General features: G+C 52.4%; 1 protein-coding gene across 5 annotated transcripts in view; it reads left to right on the top strand.

The window, feature by feature from the left end:
* The window catches only part of ACHE (acetylcholinesterase (Yt blood group)), a 29,834-nt gene extending 5,838 nt beyond the window's left edge, over nt 1-23,996 (top strand). Inside the window, exons 1-5 of one of the 5 annotated variants that reach the window (XM_082197675.1) lie at nt 8,892-8,912; nt 14,776-14,885; nt 15,258-16,780; nt 18,349-18,515; nt 22,697-23,996. In XM_082197675.1, coding sequence (XP_082053801.1) covers nt 15,282-16,780; nt 18,349-18,515; nt 22,697-22,818 — 1,788 coding nt within the window. In that variant the 5' untranslated portion in view covers nt 8,892-8,912; nt 14,776-14,885; nt 15,258-15,281 and the 3' untranslated portion in view covers nt 22,819-23,996. Of the gene's footprint in view, nt 1-5,896; nt 6,031-8,869; nt 8,913-14,775; nt 14,886-15,257; nt 16,781-18,348; nt 18,516-18,976; nt 19,734-22,696 lie in introns of those variants that run through there. The other 4 variants (XM_082197672.1, XM_082197671.1, XM_082197673.1 and 1 more) reach the window with 4 other exon arrangements.
* The last annotated feature ends 3,752 nt before the right edge of the window (nt 23,997-27,748 follow it).

Raw genomic sequence — 27,748 nt, 5'->3', positions numbered from 1 at the left:
TTTAAGCAGAGGCTTGACAACCATATGTCAGGAGTGCTCTGATGGTGTTTCCTGCTTGGCAGGGGGTTTGGACTCAATGGCCCTTGTGGTCTCTTCCAACTCTATGATTCTATGAAAGTCTTGGAGCCTCAGCTTCAGGATCTGTCCTTCCAGTGAGCACTCAGGGCTGATTTCCTTCAGAATCGAGAGGTTTGATCTTCTTGCAGTCCATGGGACTCTCAAGAGTCTCCTCCAGCACCAGAATTAAAAAGCATCAATTCTTTGGTGATCAGCCTTCTTGATGGTCCAGCTCTCACTTCCATACATCACTACTGGGAAAACCATAGCTTGAACTTTACGGACCTTTGTCGGCAAGATGATGTCTCTGCTTTTTAAGATGCTGTCTAGGTTTGTCATCACTTTTCTCCCAGTAATAAACAAACCAGACAGTAAATCCTAATGAACTCAGTGGGACTTACTTCTAAGTAAAAATGCTGAGGATTGCAGCATCAGGCTCAATTTACAATAACGGAATAAACAATGCCTGTGTTTCCTAAGAAGTGGCTGGTTGCTTTTTTCCTTTTTTTCTAGTAACATTTGATTAGTTTTCCAAAAATAACAAAAATAAAAACAATACAAAACACAAAGAAAAAAGATCATATGCAAGTTTTAAAAACCATATTCTTTTTAGCAGACTTCCCTCCCCTCCACTTCTTGGTTACATTACATTAAGCTTATCTATACACATCCGTGGAACCTTATATTCTTAAGAATCCAATTTTAAAACCACCTTCATTTTATTACAAGTTATTTTTAAAAGTTATGCTAATGTCAATGTCTAAACACAAGCTGAATAGATATTCTTTGAACATTTGCCCCTTTTTAAAACTCAAAGTCCTTCTTTCTTTGGCTTCAGATTAACTAAATTGCCCTGCATGGTTCAATAGTTTATTCAGTAGTACATCTTCATCTTCTTTGGCGTGGGTTCTTCCTTAGGTAGGAACTGGCTGGTCTTGGCCTGGGATTCTCAAATACAGGAACAAAGTCAATGAGTCCATTGAGTCCACTGAGTCCCGTACATCTCAATATCATCACTTTGATTTTTTTAAAACATTAATCATTTCCCACATACTCTTCAAATCTTTATACGTCTTTTCCAAGGCCTTTTAAAAAAATTATACTTTGCTACCAGAAATAGTAACCTCTTGTGCATTTTGTCCTCCCTTCCTGCTTCTTGTCTATCACGGTCAAAGCCGCCCAAATCTTTTCACATGTAATACCATTTTTGTCTTGTACTACTCTTACTTTTCCTTGTATTTTCCTTGAACCTCGTCTCGCCATTTCCACCTTGGTGGTTTGTGTTGTCGCCGGAAACCATTCGCCTCCTTTAATTGTCTCACAGCCTCTGCAAGTAAGTTATTATTTTTACAAATTTGAGAAGATGCCTTATGAACGTCTTCTTTTACCTGATCAAACAATTCTCTTTTCATGTCGGAAAGAAAACCATACAATTCATCTCTTCTAAAAGAATATAAGAAGGGACTGTCTGCCGAAGCATCACAATTAAAGAATTTAAGGCAGGTTGGCAACATTTTCCTTCAAAATTATAGGAAAGGCTTCATATGCCAGCTTCACTATTTTTTTAATCTGGTGCAGGAATTTTATTTTCAGTTCAAACAGGACTCTGTTTTTGCATCTACACACCACTTCCAATTGTCCTCTGAGATGAGGAGGGGAGGGGGAAAGGGAAAGGGACATTCCAGGACCAAATCCGTAACCGGGATGACTTCTGTCATTCTGGGACTGTTCCTGGAAAGTCAGGAAACTTGGAGGGCATGTGATCCTGTGCCTTGCGTAGGAAGTAAACACCTCCCATCCTTGAGCTTGACCCCTCTTGCAGCAGCACAACTTCCGCAGGGACAGGCAGAGTCTCTTTCCTGTTTGCCCCCACCCCCCCGGAGAGAGAGGATTTCCCCGTTGTGTTTACAGAAAGCCCTTCCTCTTCCACTCTTAGCCAGGGCGGAGATGGAGACACTCCAGGGATGCGGTCCAGAATCTCAATGTCTAGAATATGTATAGCAATGCCAGGCTGCCTCTGGGCATGTGCAGAGCACTTTGCCCTCAAGGAACAGGAGCCAGCCCCCACTCCATGCTCTTCTGGACTGTAGGCAGGTTAAGTTTCCAAAGCTAAACTCTGTAGGAGTTCATTGACTGGAGCGAGCTAATATAAGAGGATCCACCTAGTTAGGGTATTCTCTGGAAGACAAGTGGGTGGGTGGCTTTCTGTCAATCTCAAAGTAACTGAAACACTGCCTTGGTTGTAAGAAAGACCATAAGCAGAGCTGGATCAGGCCAAAGGAGGTAGGAATCTAGACAAACAGTGGGAATCTAGACCTGGAGCTTCCACAGGAACATAAGAAGTGCCTGTTGGATCAGACCAAAAGGGACCCATCGAGTCCAGCGTTCTGTCCTCACAGTGGCTGAAGGAGATGTCCCAAGACAACGCAGGAGCCATCTTTGGCTGGGGCCCCATAAGCAAGTGACATTTGGGGCATGGTGCCCCCAATACAGGAGGCAGTACATAGCCATGATGGCTAATAGCCCTTCCCTCCATGAATTTCCCCCATCCGCTCTTAAATTGGCAGACAACACTCTATTAGGAAGAACTTTCCGACAGCAAGAGCAATTTGATGGCGGAACAGACGCCTTGGGAAGGTGCTGGATTTTTTCCTTCATCAGAAGTTCTTAAGCAAAGGTCCGATGGCCGTTGATCGGAAATTGTTTAGCTGGGATTCCTGCATTGCGGGGGTTGGGCTAGATGACCCTCGGGGTCCCGTCCAACCCTGCAGTCCTCTGATCTTCTGGAATTCCATAATTTTCACGACATGCTTCAGAGAGAAGGCCCTTCCTTTGATCTGTCCTCCATCTCCCAGATTCCGTCCAACCCACACATGAAAGGGCCTCTTTCACGCACCCAATTCTAAAAATTCCAGCCTCGTCAAGAATGCCAGCAAACACTTATGAAACTAAAGGAATGAAGGGAAGGCAAGCCTTGAGCATCCACATCACAGCTCCCTTCCCACGTTTCACAAACACACATCCATGCTCCAAAGTCGGATCATTTCCCCCCTATTGCCTTTTGATGCTGGGGCTTTGGTGAGGTCCCACGAGGGAGGAGCTGCCGACGTTTGAGACAGCGCCCAAGAAGGCCTCATCCTGAACACCGGGTGTCCTTAATGTGGCTCAGAGGTGGCGTGTGGCCAAAATGGAACCCATCAGAGAACAGCCACTAGGGACAAGGAGGCGTTTGCCCGGCAATTCCCGTGTAATGTTTGTGCTTTCCTGTTGTGAGAATCAAATGAAAGCAACACACTCCTTGGGGCCAGGTGGCTTGGAAGAGCCTGTCTCCCTTTATGAACCTGCCCTGCGTGCTAAGACCCTCAGGGAACACCTTCTGTTGGTCCCACCAACATCAGAGTCACGGCCAGTGGTGGAAGGAGACAGGAAGAGCCTTTTCTGTCTGCTCCCAGATTGCGGCATTCCCTCCCAAGAAAGACCAGACTGGCTCCCTCCTTCATTTTCTTTGGAAACTAAGGTGCACTGCACTGTTAATTGCTGGTTCTAAATGTGCTTTGATGTATTTTAATTCCTATTTTTAATTCCTATTGCTTTAGTCTTCCTGTCTCCTCTCCTTGCAAGTTCGCTGTCTTTACCTCCCCCTCCCAGGCAGCCTCCTTTATTGCTGGCATCACTTATCTCCCTCCCCAATCGCTTGCCAATTAGCAGCTTTTTTTCAATAAAGCTTTTTTCTTTCAAAAAAAAGCATGAGCTGCTTTTCACCCCTGGGCAATTCGGCTCCAGGGACCAGGCATTCGCTCCATAAAACGCACAGACGTTTCCCCTTACTTTTTAGGAAGAAAAAAAGTGTGTCTTATGGAGCAAAAAATACGGTACCTTGTTTTCACAACCTTGATCCCCCATTTGGAAAAGAAAAAAAACATTGGCAATACAGTCAAACCTCAGCTCCTGAACACCTCTGCTTTGGAACGCTTCAGCTCACGAACACTGAAAACCCAAAAGTAACTGCTCCGGTTTTTGAAAGCCAAATGGCTTCTGGGAGTCCCCCCCCCCCCTTTTCCCTCTATTGACTTTGCCAATCACCCTTTGATCCTTGGTTGTCGAATGTTTCGGAAGTCGAACGGTCTTTCAGAATGGATTACATTCGACAACTGAGGTTTGACTGTATCGGGATCACAGACCCAGTTTCTTTCAAACTAGGAGAGGAAACCAACACACACGCCCCCCCATTGTGGCCCTTTAGCCCCATACTGACCACAAACCAGTTATCAAGAGTCTCTCAAAAACCCTCCAAGACTACTTTGAAGACAATGACGTAGACAACATAACAACCCTCCTCCTCTGGGACGCCATGAAAGCAGTCACCAAAGGAGGCTGTATAAAAGAAAAAGCATCCCTTAAAAAACAAACCTCAAACAGTAATTATGGGAGCCGCCTTGAACCCCACCTTGTAAGAAAAGCTGGATACAAATACATGAAATCATTATCACTGACTCATAGAATTGCTGATGGTCAACAGTTGACTCTCTTTCCACTGGAGGCCCCCAACATGCGACCACGTCTCACAGTGCAGGGAGCGCATCATCGAGGGCCATGTGCCCGGAGCTGTGCCAAGACCAGCTTCTGGCCCTTATTTCTGAAGGTGCCCTGAGCACCTTGTCTTCCCCTCCTGCTCCTGGTCTCATCCTGTCCTCCCCAGAGTTTGCAGTCCCTCCTGCTTTCGTATCATCTGCAGTAATGTGTAGGCCAGAAGCAGAGTTGCAGGCGAGAAGCCAGGCTCCAAATTCCGAACCACGTGCTCAGCTTTTGCTAGCCAGGGAAGTCGAGAGGGGCTCCTTTGCAAAGACTCAGAGAGCCTCTGCATGCAGGAAAATGCTCTTCTTGAGCCCAGCCAAGGAAAAGCCTCTAGCAGAGGCTTCCAAGAGCAAACCACAAATATCACCTCTTTGGCTCGCTTCCTTTTGGTGGGCAGAGCTGGATAAGGTACACGAAGGGAGTTGTGGGGGTATCGAGAGGGAGCAGTGACCCTAAAACCGGGGTCAGCAAATTTTTCAGCAAGGGGCCAGTCCACTGTCCCTCAGACCTTGTGGGGGCCCGGACTATATTTGGGGGGGGTGGGAAAATTAATGAATTCCTATGCCCCATAAATAATCCAGAGATGCATTTTAAATAAAAGGACACATTCTACTCATGTAAAAACACGCTGATTCCCAGGCCAGATTGAGAAGGCGATTGGGCCAGATCCAGCCCCCGTGCCTTAGTTTGCCTACCCATGCCCTAAAACCTGACATTTTTAAGCCATGACTATTGGGAGGTGAGAATGACACGTTTCAGAAGCAGCTCCTCTAGTCCCCGGGAGCATTTTATTATATTCTTAGCAAAGGCTCAGGGGAAGCCAGCTGAGACCCCTGCAAGTGGCAGCTGGTGGATCTTGCAGAGTTGCCCAGTGCCTGCTCTAAGGACCACCCGCCTGTCTGTCTCTGCCACCCCATCCCTGCGGGCTACACGTGGCATTGGGCTGAAGGGTGCATGGAGCCCACAAGACGCAGGTTCCCCAGCCCAGGATTACAGAACCCATTTCTGCATGCCCCACATCCTTGCCATGCAGCCTCCAAGTGCGGGTTCCTGGGAGGCAGTGGGCCCAGCCAGCTCCAGGGATTGCACCAGAGACCTTCAGCCCGCAAGGCATGTGCTGCTGCCACTCAGTGAGAAGGCCCTTCTTCTCTCTTTGGCAAGGGGCCCAAGACCTGGGTGGCAATCTTGGTTGCCCCCCTCCCCCACCTCTGCTGTTTATTTACTTATCAAGTCTGCAGATGGCACAAGACAGGGAGGGGCTGCATGCACTTCTGGAGGGCGGGATTAGAAGGAGGCAACGTGATGAGAGAAGCAACAAAGGAGAGCAGGACAGTGAGGTGTGACAATGAGGTTCGGGGAAGACAAACAGAAGCAGCAGAGCCAGGAGAGACAAGGCAGGTGAGGGGGGCAGGAGCAACTTCTGCCAAATTCCTTTGGGGTGCCTCGTCAACAGGTGGCCCCCTCCCGATGCTGCTGGGGGGCTGCAACTCCCACTATCCCTGGCTGCCGGCTGTGCCAGCCTGGGGACACTTTTTTTTTGGGGGGGTGTCATAATCCATAGCAGCTGGAAGGCTTGAGGATGGCAGAGGTCAAGGCTGCAGTCCTCAAGAAAGTCTTACGGGCAGGGGGCAAGGAGCAGCACCCCCTACTCAAAAGAGGCAGGGAAATGGGGAGGAAGAGAAAGATGGAAGCAGCGGGTTGGGCTAGATGACCCTTGGGGTCCCTTTCAATGCTGCCGTTCAATTATTCAGTGTCTGACTGGCAGCCGAGACAGGAGGCACCTTTCTCCGAAAAGCAGGCGGGGAGCTCTCTCTGGGGCACAGACCGGGCGAGGGGCCTCCAACTGCCCCTGATTCCAGCTCCTATTTCAACTTTGGGGTGGGAGTCACAGGAGGGGGGGAGGAAGTGTCTCCTTCCCTGCTAAACTGCAGGAGCGACGGGGGGGGGGTGACTGGCAGCATGAGCCCTGGCACTCGGATGGCGGGGTTTCAGTTTCCACTTGCTAATCCTTGGGCAAGGGACACATTAGTTCCGGCTGGAGGGTTTCCTGACAGGCGCATGACGAGGGATGCAGATGGCACTGTCAGGGAGACTGACCCCCCCCCCATCTCCTGTCGTCCCCCCCAGTCAAAAGCCACGACGGAGACATTCTGCTGCAGCAGATCAACACCCAAATGCAAAAAAAAAAGGCTGTCATTGCAAACCTGGCTTCATCCTGGTAGGAATACAGGGGTATTTTGCTCTGTGTCCCCCCCCCGGTGCCCCTGCTGGGAGAAGGGGAAACAAGTGTCCCTTTTATGTGCAATGCCCCCCCCAAAAAAACCCTCTAGGAACCAGACCAGTGTTGCCTCCCCAGCAGCCACGGAAGGGCCGATTCTGCCCTCCGCGAAAGGGGGCACACATGTGCCCTCGCCCCACCTGCCAGCGCATCAGGATACCTAATGGGTCAGAGCAAACGATTCCAACCCCCAAGTACACACTCCCCCCCCCCTGTCTCCCCATATCACACACAGCCAGCTGGTTTATTTTTGACCTGGCTTCTTTTAATAGCTGAGCAGCTGCTGGGAGGACATCCCAGAATAGAAACCGGACACCCGAACCCCACCCCACATAATGCACACTTGGGGTCTCCGTTACGCTCCTTCCCTGGCCCCACACGGAACGGTGACCCCACCTCTAAGGTCCACAGGGGAGAAGAGGGACTTCCAGGGAGTTGGAAGGGGACCCTGAGGGTCATCCAGCCCAACCCCCTGCAAGGCAAGCTCTGCTTGAAGACCTCCAAAGAAGGAGAGTCTGCCTCCTCCTGAGGGAGCCCATTTCTCTTGCTGCCAGGAAGCTCTTCCTGAAGTTGAGTCTCCTTTCTTGTAACTTGAAGCTGTGGGTTCGAGTCCTCCCACAGATTTGCATTAACATTGCGATATCAGCAGTTTTGTTTCCAGCTCATTTCCTAATGATCCCTAGCATGGAATTCGCCTTTTTCTCCACACACAAAGTCAACCTCTCCGTTGAGGGGAGAGGGGCTTGGCTCCGCGGTTAGGCCTGGGAGAGACCCACTGCCGCAGGGATCCATGCTCTGACTCTGTGCAATGCCTGTGGGAAATCCCCTCACATTCCTGGGCTGTCTTTCGTCTTCTTCTTTGGCGATCACTCATTTCTCCCTTGCGTCCCGAGTTCGAGTGTCTTCAGCGCCCACAACACCTTTGGTCAAGGCTGCTCTCCAACTGGAGCCCTCACAGTTGTCGGTGTTTATACTGCATTTTTTTACATTTGCCTTGAGAGAATCTTTAATCCTCTTTTGTTGACCACCAGAGGGGAAAGCAGGCTTTACAATAAATATAGAATAATAATCAAAATCCTAATCCTAATACACCGAGGGGTTGCTCAGAGATTCCTTCCAGGTAACCCAGATTCCCCAGCGTCCATCTGAGGGGCCTGAGGCGTCTGGGGAAGAGGAACCTAAGGAGCGCCAGGACTGGAAGCTGAGGAAACCTTAATCTCTTTCAGCATTTCCACTTTTGTATGTTCCGAAGTGCACTTGAGAATCTCTCTCAGTTTTACTGCTTTCTCCTTCGAGGGTTCCTGTTATTTTTTGCAATCAAGCGGCGTGTAGGTAGAAATCAGGGGTCTGCAACCCGCGGCTCCGGAGCCGCATGTGGCTCTTTTACACCTTTGCCGCGGCTCCGGGGCGGATACTAGCGAGGGGAGGAGGCGCATTGTGTGCCCTGACACTCCCCACTGTGGCGGGCGCTGTACTGGCTGTGACGTCGCATGGGGGCGGTGCGTGCGTTAGTCACACACCGTCCTGACGTCGCCTTCCCGCCCGCTGTCAGATCGGAGGGCAGCGGCGCGCATGCTTTAAATGTCGCAATGGTTTTGCGGCTCCCAGGGTTTTTTTTCCCTTCGGAAACGGGTCCAAGTGGCTCCTTTTGTCTTAAAGGTTGCAGACCCCTGGTATAAATGAATAAAAGGAAGGGGTTGTTCCTGAGGAGATGCTTTTCCTCCTCCGAAATGAGACTCTTTCCTCAGAATGGGGACCCCTTTTCTCCTCAGAAGAGGCCGGGATCTGAGGAGACGCAGCAGAGGCCAAGGAGGAGACAGAGCAGGCCTCCCTCCTCCCCCCCCTCCCCCCTCCCCCCGCCTGAGGCCTTTTCCCGCCTTTTTCTCCCCCTCAGAAAGTGCCGGAAGAGCTGCCCCTCCCCCCCTCTCTCCCCTCAGGCAAGGGAGGCCACCATCCCTGGCTCCCTCGGGAGGATTTTCTTTCTTGCATGAGGATTCAAAAGGTTCTTTCTTGTCCTCTTCCTGACATTTCTATGCTCTTGATGGTGAGGGGTGTGTGTGTGTGGCAGTTTGGGGAAAAGAAGGCCAGGCCCTCATCTCCGGAGGCCTCCCAAACAGCCACAGTCATGCACTAGATTTTTCCGTGTATAAGACGCCCCCTACTTTTGGGGACCCCAAATTTAGAAAATGGGCATATGCACTATCCGTGTATAAGACGCCCCCAGATTTTGAACCTTATTTTAAAGCAAAAAAAACCACCCTAATCTTATACACGGAAAAGTACGGTAATTCCCTCATGTGCCCATGAGGAGTTTTAGGGGGTCCCTGGCCAGAGGATGCCTTGGGGTTCCCCTCCGGATTTGCCAAGTGTGCCTTCCTCTTGTGTCCTGAGTTCGAGCGCCTTCCAAGCCCAGGACCCCTTTGGTCAAGGCTGTTCTCCAACTGGAGCTCTCACAGTGTTTCCCAGTTGTCGGTGTTTATACTACATTTTTAAAGATTTGCCTTAAGAGATTTTTAAAACTTCTTTTGTTGATCACCAGCATTACGCTTTCCATTTTTAAGTTTGGAATAGAGGAGTTGCTTTGGAAGACGATCATCAGGCATCTGCACAACACCACCAGTCCAACAAAGTTGGTGTTGAAGAATCATTGCTTCAGCACTGGTGATCTTTCCTTCTTCCAGTACACTGGTATTACCGTATTTTTCGCCCTATAGGATGCACCGGCCCATAGGACGCACCTAGTTTTGGGGGGGGGGGAAATCAAGGGGGAAATTTTTATTTCTCCCCCAGGTTTGCGCAGTCATCCCCAAGCTAGAAGAGGGAGACGGAGCGCTCCGTCTCCCTCTTCTGCCTTCAGGGACAGCTTGCCCCGCTGTCCCCCGAGTTTGTGGGGCTGGCGGGGGGAGAAGCAAGCTTGCTTCTCCCCCCCCCCCCGCCAGCCTCCAGATCAGGTCGGGGAATAGCGGGATGGCAGCGCTCCGCCACCCCGCTATCCCGCGAGCTTGTGGGGCTGGCGGGGGGGAGAAGCAAGCTTCTCCCCCCCCCGCCAGCCTCCAGATCAGGTTGGGGAATAGCGGGGTGGCGGCACTCCGCCACCCCCCTATCCCCCGAGCTTGTGGGGCTGCAGGCTACTGCCCACAAGCCTTGCGAGCCCGCGGGACATCCCTCCGGGCTTGCAAGACTTGCGGATAGCTTCCTGAAGCCTGGAGAGTGAGAGGGGTTGGTGCGCACCGACCCCTCTCGCTCTCCAGGCTTCAGCGAAAGCCTGCATTCGCCCCATAGGACGCACCCACATTTCCCCTTCATTTTTGGAGGGGGAGAAGTGCATCCTATAGGGCGAAAAATACGGTAGTTTGCCTGTCTTCCCAAGTGATGTGTAAAATTTTCAGGAGACCCCGTTGATGGAATCTTTCAAGGAGTTGGAGATGGCATTTATAAGTGGTCCATGTTTCACGTGCATACAGTAAGGTTGGTAGTACAATAGCTTTGTAAACAAGCATTTTGGTCTCCCTGTGAACGTCTCAGTCCTCAATCAGAAGAAAGCCGCACTCGCAGAGCTCAGGCGATGCTGGATTTCGGCATCAATGTCGGCCCTTGTGGAACAATAACTGCCCACGCAGAAGTGGTTGACATTTTCCAACGCTGCACCACTGAGTTGGATTTGTGGCGCTGCAGAGGGGTGGTTTTGTTCTTGTTGGTGCAGCACTTTGGTTTTTGGGATGTTGAATTATAGGCCAAACTTTTTGTAAGCTGCGAAAATATTTAGGATGGTTTGGAGGTTATCCTCTGAGCGTGCGCACACTACGTTGTCAGCGCATAGTGAAGCTCTGTGACGGAAGTTACGGTAACCTTACTCTTTGCTTTCAGCCAGCTTTCCATCTGTTCGATATATGATTTCTACCCTATTGTGGAGTTTCTCTTCAACAAAGTGTAGAAACAATGAAAATAATGAATAGAGCTGAGGTGATAACACATCCCTGTTTAATACCCAATCGCACTGTAAATTTTCACTTTGAGAGCCATATGTTATGGATTGTTCCTGTCATATTATCATGGAGGAGCCGAATGATATTCACAAATTTATCTGGGCAGCCAATTTTTAAAAGGACAGTTCACAGGGCAGTATGATTGACAGTGTCGAAGGCCTTAGTCAGGTCAATAAACGCCATATACAGGGGCTGGTTTTGCTCTCTGCATTTTTCTTGAAGCTGTTGAGCAGTGAAAATCATATCCACTGTCCCCCTAGAAGGTTGAAAGCCATTTTGGGATTCAGGAAAGGTGTCCTCAGATATAGTTTGGAGACAGTTTGCTAAGATCCTTGCAAGAATTTTGCCATCCGTAGAGAATAAAGAGATGCCTCGATAGTTTCCACAATCCGTTCTATCACCTTTTCTAAAGATTTTGATAATTTTGGCATCCCTAAATCTGCTGGGATCTCCTCCCAGATTTTTTCGATGAGCTTGTGAAGTTGTTGTGTAAGTTCAATTCTGCCCACTTTGAAGACTTTGGCAGGAACCCCATCAGGTCCGCTGGCTTTGTTGTTTTTCATTTGATTAATAGCTGTACACAACTCTCCCAGATTTGAGGATACTGGAGGGGCCACTAGGGGCGCATCAGAAGATGGCTGACAATAAAATCTCTCTGACCCACACGAGGTAATTTGGAGGCTGTGATGGGAGTAAATAGCCTCCCTACCCCCCCAAGGTTGTGGGGGGGCTGCCCTTGCCTGCTGTGCCCTATACCACCCCCGAATTTGTGGGGATGGGGGCACCAGGCAGAATGCCCTCCTGTGGGATCTCGGCGCTCCTGGACGCTGCCTCTGATCCGCGCCACTAGCTGCAAGAACTTCAAAAGAAACGATTAGGATGAAGCAAATGCACATATTTCAAGGAAGGAGGGGGAGTAAAGACTGCTAACAGAAGAGATCTCTGATAAACAAGACGAGTCGGAGGAACAAGAATCAATCATGAGAAGATTTGCCAAGACTCAGTATGGCAAAAGGACTGGATGGGGAAGGGGGGAAAAACTTTCCTTTCTTTCCTCTATGTGATTAAACAAGAAACCCCCCCCCCTCACGAGTCAGAAATGCCGTTTGAAGGACTTAAGCTGTGGATTTACGACTGTGTGGAGATAAACTTTCTAACCAAAGCATGCTTTAAGAAGAGCGTGGAATGTATAAGGGCTTTGGAATGACGCAGTTAAAAATACCGTCGCCTTATTGGGAAGTTCTGTCGGAGGACTTAAGTCTGGGAGGAGAAATAGAGAAATATAGCTGTTTTTATATTGTGGGTGAAACTCCTCAGAGGGACTTAAGAGCAACAGTTCTGTGATTAATGATGGAAAGAGGATAAGACTGGATAGAATTATGAACTTTGTTTGGACTGATTTGGACATGAACACAGTAGCAAGAAGATGATCAGAATCCCCCTTCGGATCTTGAAATATGGGTCCCCTCAACAAAATTTAAAAATTCGGCTTTGTAATTCGGAATTTATGTGATGTGATTTGATTTGATTTGATTTGATTGGTCGGTTAATAAAAATTATTTTTAAAAAAAAACAGATTTGAGGATACTGCAAGCTCATCTCTAATTTGTTAAAGCATTTGCTCTCCAGGTAGGCCAGGATGGATCTCACTGCCTGATGGATCCATGGTCTGACTCTGTACGATGCAGCTGCCTACGAGCAATCCCCTCTCATTCCTGACCCCAGGAGCATATATATGGAATATATTTTTGCCGTGATCTGCATCAACTCATGCTTGCTTGCCGTATTTTTTGCTCCATAGGACGCACCTTTTTCTTCCTAAAAAGTAAGGGGAAATGTCTGTGCGTCTTATGGAGCGAATGAGTTGAATTGCTCAGGGGCAAAAAGCAGATCATGCTCTCTTTTTTTGAAAGAGGGAAGTGGGTGTTGAAACAAAGCTGCTGATCGTTTGCCGGATCGGGGAGAGAGATAAGGGAGGCTAGAGATAAAGGAGGCTGCCTGGGAGGGGGGAGGGAAAGACAGCAAACTTGCAAAGGGGGGAAACATGAAGACCAAAGCAATAAGGAGAGAAATTAGAAGAAAAGGACGAGCAAAAAACTCCTCCAGCTATGGAAAAGACACTAAGGCAAACAAGAGGGAAGGGAGTGTTGAAAGGAAACAGCTGATCGGTGGGATCAGGAGAGAGATAAGGGGGGAGGTAAAAGCCCATGGATCCTCAGGATTTTTGCATCGGGTCACCCCAAACTCACCATCAGATCACATAGCATGTCCATGGCTACAACCTGCACCCAAAGAAACACGCATCCACTGTTTCGTGGGGCCGCAATGGCACAAAAGCGTGGTTACAAAGCACAGATCCACTTGGATCCTCAGGATCCTTTTTGCATTGGGTCACCCCAAAGTCACCATCAAATCACATGTCTGTGGGCACAGCATGAACCACAAAAATCATACATCCACTGTTTCATTCAGAATATGTTTTTCTTGTTTTCCTCCTCTAAAAACAAGGTGCGTCTTATGGTCAGGTGCGTCTTATGGAGCGAAAAATGCGGGTGCATTGAATTGCATTTGCCGTCTTGCCCTCCATGATTTGAGAGGTCCTTAAGCAATTTGGTATCACCAGTAAACTTGGCGGCTTCGCTCTCTGTGTGGCTTATGAGCAAACACCCAACGGAGGAATTTAAGCAGAGAGTTGTTTGGCCATCTGTTGAGGTTAGGTAAGATTCCTGCCTTACAGGGGACTGGACTAGATGACCGCTGGGGGTCTCTTCCAACCCTACAATTCTGCAATTCTATGATTCATCCCGATATCAAATCCTGGGGGACTCCACGCTCTGTGGAGAAATGCCCTATTTATTCCTATTTTCTGCTTCCTGTTTCTTAGCTAGCCACTGATCCGTAGCAGGCCTCTCCTCTCCTCCCACGACTGCGAACCTTTCTCAGCAGCCTTTGGAGAGGCACTTAAGCAAAGAAAGCTTTCTGAATGTCTAAATACACAAAGGCTTGTCAACAGAGGACTCTGAAAGGCTAGCGAGAAAGGGGGGGGGACTCCCCAGGCCAGAAACCTATTACGTCCACAAGAGGAGGGTGGGACCACAAAAGCACAAGTCTTGGGTGTCAGAGGCCACACACCCAGGCGTGTGTCACCCCCTCCTCTGTGGCGCCCTCACCCACCCCGGGTGGCACTCAGGGTCTGGATTCCTTCCTCCACCCCCTAGAAAGACCTTGAGTCAAACACCCACCCTCCCAGGAGACGGGGGGGGGGCTGAAGGAGGGGAAGGGGGCCTCTCAGATGGGGGCACTGAGGCACCTGAGAGTGGGGGTTTCTGGCTTCTTTTAGGGCAAAAGCGAGTCTTTTGACTCCCACGTTGGCATAACCTCCAAGTGTCCTGGTTTCTGATTTGATCCCAGAATGTCCCACTTTTCCTGCTTGTTTTTGTTTTTCTTGCTTGTGTTGGTCCAAAAGTCCAGTTTGAGTCCTGTTTGAACTGACAATAAAATCCCTGCATCAAATGAAGGAAATAGTGACGCCGGCATGCGAAACCCTTCCTATGGCTTTGAAGGAGAAGGTCACCAATCTGCTTTAAATTCTTTAATTGCAAGGCTTCCACAGCCAGCCATTTCTTAGGAAACATGTGGAGTGTTCATTCCTTTATTGTAAATGGAGCCTTACACTGTCTACTCAGAAGTAAGTCCCACTGTATTCAGTGGAGCTTACTCCCAGGTAACTGGGTCCAGATTGGGCAGCCTTCCAATGCAATCCTAGACATTTTTACTCAGAAATAAGTCCCACTGAGTTAAATAGGATTTATTCTCTGCTATGTTATTGATCATTCTCATGTTGTTGTTGTTGTTACATCCTGTCTCTTTCCCTGACAGGGACTCAAGGCAGCTTACTGCCAAAATTTCCTTTCGTTCCATTTATCTGTGGAAGGTGTTGTATTTGATCCCTTCCTTCGCACATTTGTTCTTTACCACAATTCTGCGAGGTAGGAAACATGCAGCTGTCCCCTGTGAGGATTGAACCTGCAGTCTTGGCATTATCAACGCCATGCTCTAACCAACTGAGCTATCCGCACAGCTGAGTGTCAGGCTCCCTGCCTGAGCTGGAGGCTCTGGGCCCGCTCCTCCACTTGAACCCGGGGCCTTGCCCTTCTCCTTCAGCCCCTGAATCGGAGGCAGAGAAGGAGCCTGCTATTCTCCCCGCTTCCTCCCCCCGTGGCCTGGCCTGCGCTGATATCAGCCTGCGCTCCCTTTATCAGACAGCAGAAGACGGGCTGGGCAGGCCGGGCCCTGACTCTGTGGCAACTGCAGGCGGCTAGGCAGAGGCCTCTTCTAACCCTCTCCCCTTTCTCCCACAGGTGCCCCCCAGGCAGGCTGGCACGATGCCCGCCTCGCGGCTGCAGCCCCTCTTCCCCCTGCTCCTGGCCTTCCTCGTCGGCTTGGCCCAGGCGGATGAGCTGCTGGTGGCCACCCAGACCGGGCGGGTGCGTGGCATGCGTGTGAGGGTGCTGGATGGCCAGGTCTCGGCCTTCCTGGGCATCCCCTTTGCAGAGCCCCCCGTGGGCCCACGCCGCTTCCTGCGCCCGGAGCCGGTCAAGCCCTGGAGCCATGAGCTGGACGCCTCGTCCTACCGGCACGCCTGCTACCAGGCGGTGGACAACACTTACCCTGGCTTCCACGGGACGGAGATGTGGAACCCCAACCACAACATGAGCGAGGACTGCCTCTACCTCAACGTCTGGGTGCCCTCTCCCCGCCCCAAAAACGCCACCGTCCTGGTCTGGATCTACGGAGGCGGCTTCTACAGCGGCTCGTCCTCGCTGGACGTCTACGACGGGCGCTTCCTCACCTACACTCAGAACGTGGTCCTGGTCTCCATCACTTACCGGGTGGGCTCCTTCGGCTTCCTGGCCCTGCTGGGCAGCCAGGAGGCCCCGGGCAACATGGGCTTGCTGGACCAGCGCCTGGCTCTGCAGTGGGTCCAGAGCAACATCCAGTTCTTCGGGGGCAACCCCAAGGCTGTCACCATCTTTGGGGAGAGTGCCGGCGGTGCCTCGGTCAGCATGCACCTCCTCTCGGCCCAGAGCCGGCCCCTCTTCCAACGGGCCATCCTGCAAAGCGGGACGGCCAACGCTCCGTGGGCCACCATCACCCCGGCGGAGAGCCGCCGCCGTGCCACGCTGCTGGGCAAGAGGGTGGGCTGCCACTTCACCAACGACTCTGAGCTGGTGAGCTGCCTGCGCACGAAGCACCCGCAAGAGCTGGTGGACGAGGAGTGGTCGGTGCTGCCCTACAAGAGCATCTTCCGCTTCTCCTTCGTGCCCGTCATCGACGGGGACTTCTTCCCGGACACCCCCGAGGCCATGCTCAGCACGGGCAACTTCAAGGAGACGCAGGTCCTGCTGGGGGTGGTGAAGGATGAGGGCACCTACTTCCTCATCTACGGGGCGCCCGGCTTCAGCAAGGACAACGAGAGCCTCATCAGCAGAGAGGACTTCCTGGACGGCGTGCGCATCGGGGTGCCGCACGCCAACGACATCGCCGCCGAGGCCGTGGTGCTGCAGTACACCGACTGGGAGGACGAGGACAACCGCGAGAAGAACCGGGAGGCCATGGACGACATCGTGGGCGACCACAACGTCATCTGCCCCGCCATGCACTTTGCCCGGCGCTACGCCGAGCACGGCAACAAGGTCTACGCCTACTTCTTTGACCACCGCGCCTCCAACCTCATGTGGCCGCTCTGGATGGGCGTCCCGCACGGCTACGAGATCGAGTTCGTCTTCGGGCTGCCGCTCAACGACAGCCTCAACTACACCCCCGAGGAGAAGGAGCTCAGCCGCAGGATGATGCGCTACTGGGTCAACTTTGCCCGCACAGGGTAACGAGGCTGGCGGAGGGGGCGGGTGGGAGCAGAGAAGGGAGGAGGGAGGGAGGAAAGGGGGCAAAGTTCCTCCCCACTTGGGGGGTAGCGGGACGCAGGGGAGGGCCTTCTCTGTGGCGGCCCCTGAGCTGCAGGACTCCCTCCCCACAGAGGTACACCTGGCCCCTTCATTGCACAGCTTCTGGAGGATGCCGGAGACACACCTCTTTGCCCTGCCTTTTGGCACTTGAGGTGCATGTTTTTGGGCCCCACCTTATTTTACAGCTGCTTTCTTGAACCGTTTTTAATCTTGTGTTTTAATGCTGAAATCTGCCCTGCGACCAGGGCAGGTATTTCATTCATTAGTTAATTAATTAAATGTTTGAAAAAGCTGCCAGTGGGGTCACAAACAGGGCCCTGGGCATAGGTCCATTGGGGGAATGAATTTTGGAAGATTATCAAAATTCAAGTTTATTTGAGGACTTGGTTAGATTTATTTATATCCCCCACGCACACAACTAGAAAGATGAAAAATATTCCTAGTTATGGATGGTGTTTGATTGTCTGGCTGGTTTTAAGTGAGAATTCCTGCAGGAATTGGCAGTATTTCCTTAGTTTTGCTTTATACGTAGCAACCAGGCTATTCTGTCCCTCAATATAGATATTCAAATTTCAAAATGTTGACCCTTGACCATGATGAGAAAAACCTGGGTTTGAAATTTAAAATATACAGACCCACCACTTTTGATTTCTGCCCAGGTGTGTCTTGAGTCTGTGTGAGTTTGTTTGGGAAAACAGCAGGAAGAGAAGGGATTAATACAAATCCGTCTCTGAGCAGGAAGGGACTCCAGCCGCTTCCCCAGGGCTCAGTTTCCTTGGAATGAGGGACAGCAGACATGGTTCTAGAATATGATGGAGGGGATCACAGTATTAAGACCTCAACGGATCTTGCTTCTCGGTTAGTCGCAGCTCTGCACAGAGCAAGCCGGTCTCTGTGTCTTCCAGCTCGGCTCACACACCTTCTCTGGCTCCTCCTAGGTGAGGGGACTAGAGAAAAGGCCCCCCCCCTCAGCCTGGAGGGCCCCCCCACTTGCAACCTGGCCGGTTCTTTTGGGATGTTGAGGAGGACACTTGAGCGGCCAGCTGAGGTCATTGCCCTACAAAGAAACTTGTCTGACCAGTTCAGCAACAGAATCTGCCATGAAATTCTAACCCTCCCTGGGTCCTGGACCCCAAGGCTTGGCAGGGACTCGAGGCATCATCCAGACTGACCCCCCACCCCCATTATACCTCAAACCCACAGCAGGGGAAAGGAGGAGAGCCGTGACTTAAAAGAACAATGAAGCACTGAGCCAGAATACTGGGCTAGTCCTGGCCCTGTGCTACTGTTGTTGTTGTTTTGTATACCACCCTCCATCCATGGATCTCAGGGCAGTTAACTGCATAAAAACACAAGATAAAAAGACCCCAAATGCAGCATTTGCTGCTAGCTTGACCCAAGCACAGAGGCCGGTGCAAGAATTCAGGGGGGGGGCTGGTCCAGAAACTGACCTCTCACTCTCTCTCCCCCCACCTTCTCCACGCAGGAACCCCACAGACCCCTCGGACAAGGAGGAGTCCTGGCCCGTCTACAACCTGTCCGACCAGCAGTACGTCAAGCTCAACACGCAGCCGCTCAGCACCGACCGCAGCCTCCGGGCCCAGATCTGCGCCTTCTGGAACCACTTCCTCCCCAAGCTCCTCAACGTGACTGGTGGGTCAGGGCCCCTGGCGGGGGGAGCCTCCTGAGAGTGGGCAGGGGCATGGCATGGGGGGGGGGGGAGGAACAGGAAAAACACAACCCAGCCCAGGAATTGGGCTGCTCCATCAAAACAGATGCAGAAAATCCAGCCCCCTCCCCAGGTCTTTTTCAGCCGGCCCCTTGACCGCCCCCCACCCACTAAGTCTCCCCAAATCCGATCTTTTACTTCCCACCCCTTTCCACCAAGAATGACCTGCTTCTCCAGACTCCTCTCTATCTCTATCTCTGTCTTGACCAAACTGACCTCTCACTACCACAGCAGAAGGTGATGCGTTTGTGGGCAGCCCGTGGCTGCCTCCTCCCTCCCTGCCACCATTGCAATCCAATGAGTGTTGAGACGGGCCTTGCACCCCACACACCCCTCTCTCCCCTTTGCCCAAGGGTTTAACTCCTCATTCTCTTCTCCCTTGTAGAGTCTTCCAGGCATTGTGCTGAGTCCAGCTGGGGGCCTGGGGGGCCCTCCGCCCCACTGGTGGTCCTCCTCCTCCTCCTCTTCCCCCCGTGGCACCTCCTGTCCTGAGCGCCCCACGGAGCACACTGAGAGAAGAGCAGGTGGAAGCCGCTGCTGCCTGCCGCAGACTGGCGGAGGGCTGGGCCGTGGCGAAGGGGGGAGGGGGGCTCAGCCCAGCTGCTGCCGCTGTTGCTGCTGCTGCTATGCATGGACTGGGAGGCCAAGAGGGGCCTATGCCCAGGGGTGTCGTGGGAGCAGAAGGGCAGAGGGGAGGGCAGGAGGCAGGGGCTCACTGGGCACGCAGCCCCACAGGAGCCCACAGGCAGCAAAGACAGGCTGCCCTTTGGCACTGTGGCGGATTGACTTAGGGAGACAACGACCTGTGAGTGATCCAGCATGGATTTTGAGGCGTGCTGCAAACCGGAATGCGCCGTCTAGGCAACTGAGCCCCGCAGTTCTTCCGTGACAATCCTGCTTGTCCCAGAACCAGCACCTGGACCCCTGAGAGCCCAGCAGTGCTTCCCCTTTGGGCTTGGGGTAGAACAGTTGGATTTTGGGAGCGGGACACACGAACACAAATTCAGATTTCGGCAGCTGAGGGGAGGGTTTCCACCCAGTTGCAGCAGGATGGAGTGGAGGGTGTCTCTGGTTTTAAGGGCAAAGCAGGCAGACTGGGAGACACTGAGCCCCTTCTCACATCTTCCCAGTCCACCCCCCTCTTGGCAGGGAGCTGAGCCATTGTCTGAGGGGGCTCAGCAGCCCCTGCCCAGGCGCCCCAAACCAGACCTCCCACCCACCTTGTGGCAAATGTCTGGTTCAGGCACAGTGTCGGGATGAGCCAGGGTCACTGTGTGTGTGTCTATAGCTCGTTTTCAATGGTTTTATGGTTCTGCTCCTGTCTGGTGTTTGGTTGTTCTCGTTTCATGTTCACATGCTTGAAACTTTGTGGGTTGTGTGTTCCTGAGGCCCCTGTTTGGGGGAATTGCAATAAGAATCAATCATTTCAAGCACACACAGTCTTTGTCGCTTTGCAATTTGGGGGGAGGCGAGGCAGGCAGCAAGTGGGAGATCCACACTTTCCATCAGCTCTCCAACTGCATGACCAGAGGGGGAAACAGAGGTGGGGGGTGAAGAGGAGGGTGCATGGGGGGTGCATAATGTGTCTGCAAAGGGGGGGTTCAAGGAAGGCCTTTTGGGGTGAAGGGAGAGGCTGTAGGAGGAAGCATGCTCCATGTCCTGCTGGACTTATAGGCACACAGATATTGGGGGGGGGGCTTCATTCCTTGGTGGGTGATCTCTTTCTCAGCCTGGCTGTGGCCCCAGACCCCTTTTCACAGGGCCTTCTTGGGGGCCACCTGAATGCCAATTGCCATTTGCAGAGATGGCTGCAGCCTTGGTTGTGGGGAGTGTGTTAGATGTGAAGTTTGGGGTCACCCTTCGTTTAGCCAAGGGGCCAGGGCTGTAAGATGGAGTTTGGAGGCAAGGCACATAGTTAGTTAGTTAGTTAGTTAGTTAGTTAGTTAGATGGATAGATAGATACCGTATGTTCTGCTGTATAAGACGACTTTTTAACCCAGGAAAATCTTCTACAAAGTTGGGGGTCGTCTTATACGACGGGTATGGTTGTGGCGACGCAGAGCCACCTGTTGGGAAGGAGGAGAGGGAGCCGGTGAGCACAGCCCACCGCTTTGCTGGATGGCCGATCGGGGCTCGCTCACCTCGCCTCGGGCTGCTGCTGCTGCTGAGACGGCAGAGGCAGCGGAAGCGGAGGGGTGCGCGCTCTGCCCCTGGAGGCGCTTGGGGGGCTTTAGGTTGGGGGGCTCCGGCCTGTGCCTGCTCCTCACCTCGCCTTGCCGAGGGTCTGGCAGCTCTGGGCCCGTCTCCCTCGCTCCAAGGAGTGGCAAGCAAAGCGGCGTCCGGAGCCAGAGCACGGCTTTTCTTGGTGCACGGACTCACCACGTCGTCCCAAACCACAAACATGGCAAGAGGGACACGGAGTGCGCAGGGAGCCCGCCAGGGGCACCACCTGCCCCGGCGTCATGTGGGGTGGGGGCGGCAGCCGGCCAGTCCCCACCCCTTCCTCTCCGCCCCCACCCCACGAGGAAGACCAGAAACAGGTGGGGGTAGTCTTCTACGGCGAGTATATACCAAACTCTATATTTTAACTGGAAAAGTTGGGGGTCATCTTATACGCCCAGTCGTCTTATACGCCGGAAAATATGGTAGGTAGGTAGGTAGAGATAGATAGAGACATGTCCATCCTCCAGCCCAGAAAATAAATGCAGCTGAGTGATGAACCTCCGAGCTCCTGGCCCGCAGATCATGCTCTTAACCGCAATGCCTCCGCAGCTGTCTTTAGCTTGCTAATGCTAACCACCTCTTTCTTACACCTGGGGGTCCTCAGTGCGTCTCCCCCACCCTCAATAAATCTTCTGCCTGGTCCACCCAAAGACTCCCCTCCCGGCCCCAGAGCTCTGAGTCAAAATCAAACTGCCCCCCTTTCAGACCCTTCTGGGAAGCCACCCCAAGAGGCTTCCCACCCAGTGGCAATGCATTCCACAGGCTAGCAGCAGCTGCATGATGGAAGGGAAGCTGCTGCCTGCCAGTGAGAGAGGTGCAGTGGTTACAGCACTGGATTATTATTATTTATTTTATTTTATTTATGAAATTTGTATACCGCCCCTTCATGGACTCGGCTTTTGAGCAGAGGTTGAGTAGCCTTCTCTCGGGGATTCTTCAGCTGGGATTCCTGCCTTTCAGTGGGGTGGGGTGGGTGACCCTCGGGGTCCCTTCCAACTCTACAATTCCAGGATTCACTGGAGGTTTTTAAGCAGAGCTTGGCTGGCCGTCTGTCAGGGATTCTTGAGTGGGGGGGTCCTGCATTGCATTCCTAGCCATGAAGCCCACCAGGGTGACTTTGGGGCAGTTGCTACTTCTCAGGCCAACTTTGTCTTTGTGAGGATAGAATTGGGGGCGGACAGAGTCATGCAGGCTGCTTTGGAGAAAAGTTCAAAAAGGTGAACTTCACAGTGAAATCTCTGCCGGAGGAATCCACTTCCCCCTGTCCAATTTGTGCACCGAGACTCTGGGTTTCATGGAATTGTAGAGCTGGAAGGGACCCAAAGGGTCATCTAGCCCAACCCCCTGAAAAAGCTACTTTTATCACTGGAAGTCATCATTTGAGGGAAAAGGTCCCTGAGGCAGAGGGGCTGTGAGCCATCGCAGCAGGAGAGACACAAATGTCCCCTCCTCTGGAAGGTAGAGGACGAAGGAAGGAGGAAAGAGAGGCCAGAATCCCTGAGAGGTATCAGCCTCGCATTGGAGGGAAAGTCATGGTGAGAGGATGAGGTCAGGAGAGAAGCTGGGGGGCACCATCTCCCCCTGGCCGCGCAGGCCCCCCCCCCCGTGAAAGCTGAACTGCATCCTCAAAACTCCCCACAGACAGAGGGAGAAGAGAGATGGAGGAAGATGTCTCCGCCTGACCCCAGGCGTGGAGTCCGGGGCTCTGCAGTGGGGAGGGGGCTTTGGAGCCTGGTGAGTCTGCACCCCCCCCCCACCCCGCAAATGCGCTTTGGCCTCTTGGCAGCTCTTCCTGCCGCTTAACTCTATTTCCTTTCTCCTCTTTTCTCTCTCCTTCCCTTCCGCCCTTCTTGCTTCCCCTCCGCGCCTGCCCCCCCCCCAGACAACATCGAGGAGGCCGAGCGCCAGTGGAAGCTGGAGTTCCACCTCTGGAGCGCCTACATGATGCACTGGAAAAGCCAGTTCGACCACTACAGCAAACAGGACCGGTGCTCAGAGCTGTGACGCAGAGGGGGGAGGCGAGGGAATGGCCCCTCAGCCCCAACTCAGTCAAGCAGCTCAAGGGAAACCCCCCATCAGCCCCTCTGGTGACATTCTCCCCCCACCCCAACCCAAACACCTTCCACTGCAGCTGGATCCCAGCCGATCTGAGCGTCCCTAATGGACCCCCCCCCGTCCAACTTCCCTCTCCCCTGACCACCCGCCCAGCCACCCAAAGCCAAGAGTTGTGCCCATCAACGCAAGCCAACCAATCCAAGCAGCTCCTCCAGCCTCTGGGCACCCCCATCAATCTAGCTGGCCCAGCCTGCCAACACCCCCCACCCCAAATCCCCACCACCCCCAGAAAAAGGAACCGGGCAGCAAGTTGATCTACTGCTTCCGTACTGGGGTGGGGGACACAGCGCCCGGCCTTCCCGAGGCCCCTCCATGGACCCCGCGGTCACCAGTTCCCAGACCCCCCCACCAACTGCCGCCCCCCAACGCAGCACCCCAAACTCGTTGAACCCACCCTCTCTGTGGTTCCTCCCCTTTGCTGTTTGGGACCCCCCCCCCCGCCCATCTCCTGACTCTTTGCTGTGATTTGTATATAATGTTTATTTAAAGGTGGGGAATGTGATAAATAAATAAATACACACACATATATATAAATATAAATATAAATATATATCTATATTTGGACTGTATAGCGACCGGAGCTACAGGCAACACTCCCCGCCCCTCCACACGCATCACCCCCCCCCCAATCATTCACTCTGATTTCCCCAGACATGTCACGAGGCACCCCAAGGGAATCCACCCCCCAAGCCATCCTCAGAGCCCACCCCCAAATACTTATTACCGTAGAGCCTTGGTCAGCTCCAGGGCCTAGCCCCCACCCCTCAAAGCAACTGCTCTCCCAAATCCACACACACACCCCTGACACCCCAAAAGCCCAACTGACCTGCTGTCCCTGTTATCAGCCCCGACCTCTGGACAAGCCCCGTGACTCAAGGGCCCCTTCGGAAACAGAGAGAGAGACAGACCCACTCGCAGACCCCTGGAGAGCTGGGTCCCCCGCCAAGTCAGTTTCCCCCCCCTCCCTGCCCCCAGCCTCCCGCCTCTTCCGCCTGCATGGCCACCACCTGTGGAACTCCGACCTGTGTGTGAACTCCTGCAAAACCCAATAAAAAGAGTTAACCTGGTGCGGCGTCTGTGAGTGTCTGTGATGGGCGGGGAGGGGAGGGCAAAGTGGGCCGGACCCAGGGAGGGGGGCGCTGGGGGGGCAGGCAATATGAGGCAGCAGTGCTCAGCAAGCGGGAAACCAGCCAACCTCTGTTCGACTTTGAGAAAGTACTGTTGCGTTCTGAAGGCAAAGGAAGGACTGGGCCCTGATTCATACAATGGACACGAGGCTTGACCAGCAAGACTCTGGGAGAAAGTGTGCGTCCCCCTCCCTGGCTCAGGTCGTTTAACACAGCGTTTGTAAGAACGAATCAGATTTCCTCTGAGCATTTCAAAAAATCCCCATGTGGAGACAAAGTCAGATCAGAGGAAGCCTCTTCACTACAAAGAACTATTTGCCATTTGAGCATGCGTACATGTTCAGGCTAAATACACAAGAACCAAGGAGGAATGCGTTTAGTAAACCCTGGCAGTAATAAATCCATAGGAAAGACAGGCATTTTACCACCTCCATGTGAACCCTGTTCCTGGCCCGAAGATCTACCTAAAGATGAACAAAAGCTACATCAAAGCTACCTCCTTATTTTTATGCACCCAGGTAAGCAACTGGTCTGTGTCAGAATGCTTTACACGTGATCGTCAGGCAGAGAGAAAATGGGGCAGAGATGCAGAGGCTTGTGGGATCGATCAGAAGTCATGTCAATGACCCAAACCCAGTCAAAGTGGCGCTTTCACCGCTGACACAATGGCTCGCTTCGTTTTTCATAATTCCTCATAGCAATCCCACATGACTACAAAGTACTAGATCATTCTGAGAGATAATGCAGAAAGAGTCGATGGACAGCAGGAGGGACTCTCTGGACAGGCGGGGGGGTCTCTCCTTCCTTGGAAGCTTTTCAGCAGAGGTTGGAGGGCCGAGGTTCTTGAGCAGGGATTCCTGCATTGCAGGGGGTTGGGCTGGATGACCTTTGGGGGGCTCCCTTCCAACTCTATGAGTCTATGGGCATGTGAAGAGGCACCCAGCGGGTTCAGACTAGGGCTGGGCGATATCTTGTTTTCAGCATCTCAGTATATCGCCAGCTAAACATTGTGATATCCAGTACCAATATGTTGCGATGCCTGAAATAAGGATGGAGCTCAGCACCCTCTTTCTCATAGTGGCTGACCAGACAGCTTGCAGTATTCCATGGGGTTCATGCCTTGCCTTTTAAAATACCTTTCGCCTCTGGAAAGCCCGCAAGAAGTCCTCTCCAAAAAAGTCCTCTGCTGTGGCTCCTACACAGAAGTAAGTTGCTGCCTTGTAGGAACAGAAGAAGAGCCTGCAGCTGGATCAGGCCAAGAGCCCACCAAGACCAGCATCCTGTTCCCACAGCAGCCAACCAGAAACTTACAAGCAGGATCCGAGTTCAAGAGTAACGCTCTTCCCTCCTGTGGTCTCCAGCAGCTGGGATCCAGAGGCTCACAAATTCTGGCCAGCTTTTCAGCCATCGATCGCTCTCTCCTCCTCCACAAATCTGCCTGATCCTCTTCTAAAGCCATCCCAAGTCGCTTGCCTTCCCTGCCTCCTGTGGCGGCAGGGAGTTCCACAGTTTCTACTCTGCCTGCACTTGGAAGGCCCTCAGAGCAGCCTATTCCCAACCTGGCACCCTCCACTTTCAGACTACAACTCCCATCAGCCCCAGCCAGTATGGGTCACATGATGGGAGTGAGGTAAGAAAAATGAAATAAGTGCACTAGGTACAAATAAGTGCATTAAACACACATCCAGAATCGGAGAACCCAGAAAGCAAACCCATAGGAGCTTGCAAAACCCACACCTTAAAACAGGGTCTCTCGTTTTACTTTGGCCAGTGAGCAAACATTGAAGGTGTGCAAGTCCTTTGATTGGGTCTGAGCTGAAACGGTGATCCCTGTTTTTTTATAACTGCTTTGGCGACCACGAAAGGACTTTCGGTCCACCTGTTTCGGAGGTGCCCAGCATGCGCCTTTTGAGAGGCTGCCCCCTCTCCCCCAGCGGACGCGGGAGGAACGCGGATAAAATGCCATCCCTGCATGATGACCAAGATAGGGGCCTCAGACAAATAAGTACCCCACCTTCCCCACCTGTGGTGGGCAGATGTACGGACGCTCCTCAGCGCCCTACTTAACAAAGCAGAAAGAGGCGAAGTTATGACTACAGCAGGAGAGGCAACACAATCACTCCTGCAAATGTCCCCCCAAAACACTTCATCAGTTTTTTCCTATCTCTATTCAAAAGAGCCTCAGCTGCACATTACCAAATGTAACAATGCACTGATAAATGTATTTACATCCTGATTTTTAGAAAGTCATTAAAAATCGCTCCAGTATTGGATTTGCATCTTTCCAACTTTGTTCTGTTCAGGAAAGGAATGGCTACCAAGGGGGGGGGGAGCCTGGGATGTGGGCAGCCGTAATCCTGAAACCTGAGACCAGGTACACAGCAGCCTCTTGCACAAGAGACAGTCCCTGGCATCCTGGCAAATGGGTGCCAGGCAGGTCGCCACCCTGTGGACAACAGCAAACCATCCAGGAATGGGTTAGGTTCTTGGTCGGGACAAAGAGGTGGGATTAACTGGGGGGGGGGACCAGGAACTTGTAAATATTTCTTTTGTCTTCCTTGATGGGTGTGACGTGGAGGTCAAGAGGAGGATGGGGACAAGCCTGATGCTCAGGTTTCTGTTACCAGACCCTCCCAATTTGTGATGTATTTGTGATGTAATTTTAGGGGTCTTGTGGGTATCTTTGTAAAACTGATAAAAGTGGGAGCCATCCTTTGTTCTGGGCTTCTTCCTGCTTCTCCAGTGTGTTAGGTGGAAGCCCTGTTGCAACAGTCGTTTGAAGAAAGACCAGGCCTAGTGGCTGCTGCTTTGCTCCTCTATTCCTGGCCGGTGTCTTTGGTAATCCAAGTGAGCCCAAGGATTTCCCTATAACACCCTTGAAGGGTGCTGGAGTTTTAAAAAGAAGTACAGTGGTGCCCCGCAAGACAAATGCCTCGCAAGACGGAAAACTCGCTAGACGAAAGAGTTTTCCGTTTTGGAGGTGCTTCGCAAAACGAATCTCCTATGGGCTTGCTTCCCAAGACGAAAATGTCTTGCGAGTTCCTGCAGGTTTTTCCCCTCCCCCCCCTTTTTCTAAGCCGCTAAGCCGCTTATCAGCTGATCTGATCAGCAGATAAGCCGCTAAAAGCCGCTAATAGCACTAATCCGCTAATCCGTCAATGGGCTTGCTTCGCAAGACGAAAAAACTGCTAGACGAAGAGAATCACAGAACGGATTCTTTTCGTCTTGCGAGGCACCACTGTATGAGACAGAATTAAACCTGCAGGCAGCAATGGAGGAATCCTCCCCGGCATCCAGTGTGGGGCAAACTGCCCGGTGACGCACGCACAATGTCCGTACAGGCTGCGCATGTGCGGCATCCTGTACAGAGTATGCACACGCAGCAGCCCGTACAGTTGCCATGCAAGAGGCAGCCCATACGGACGCCCATATGGATGGCACGCGAGAGCGGCAGCCTGTACGGTCACTGTGCGAGTGGCAGCCCTTACGGACGGCGCCTGAGAGCGGCAGCGCGGCGTCCGTACAGACTGCATGCACCCTCAGCCACTCTACAGCTGGGGGGAGCAGGGGCCATCTTGTGACACCCCCCCCCAGAGTGGCACCCGGGGCGGCCCACCCCCTCCGCCCCCCCCACTTCATACACCCCTGCCTGCAGGGCAGCAATCCATCAATCAGACTAACATTCAAGCAGT

This window comes from Podarcis vaucheri (assembly GCF_965113315.1).
Source record: "Podarcis vaucheri genome assembly, chromosome: 13".
Classification (NCBI taxonomy): Eukaryota; Metazoa; Chordata; class Lepidosauria; order Squamata; family Lacertidae; genus Podarcis; species Podarcis vaucheri.
This window is presented reverse-complemented; position numbering and strand designations above follow the sequence as displayed.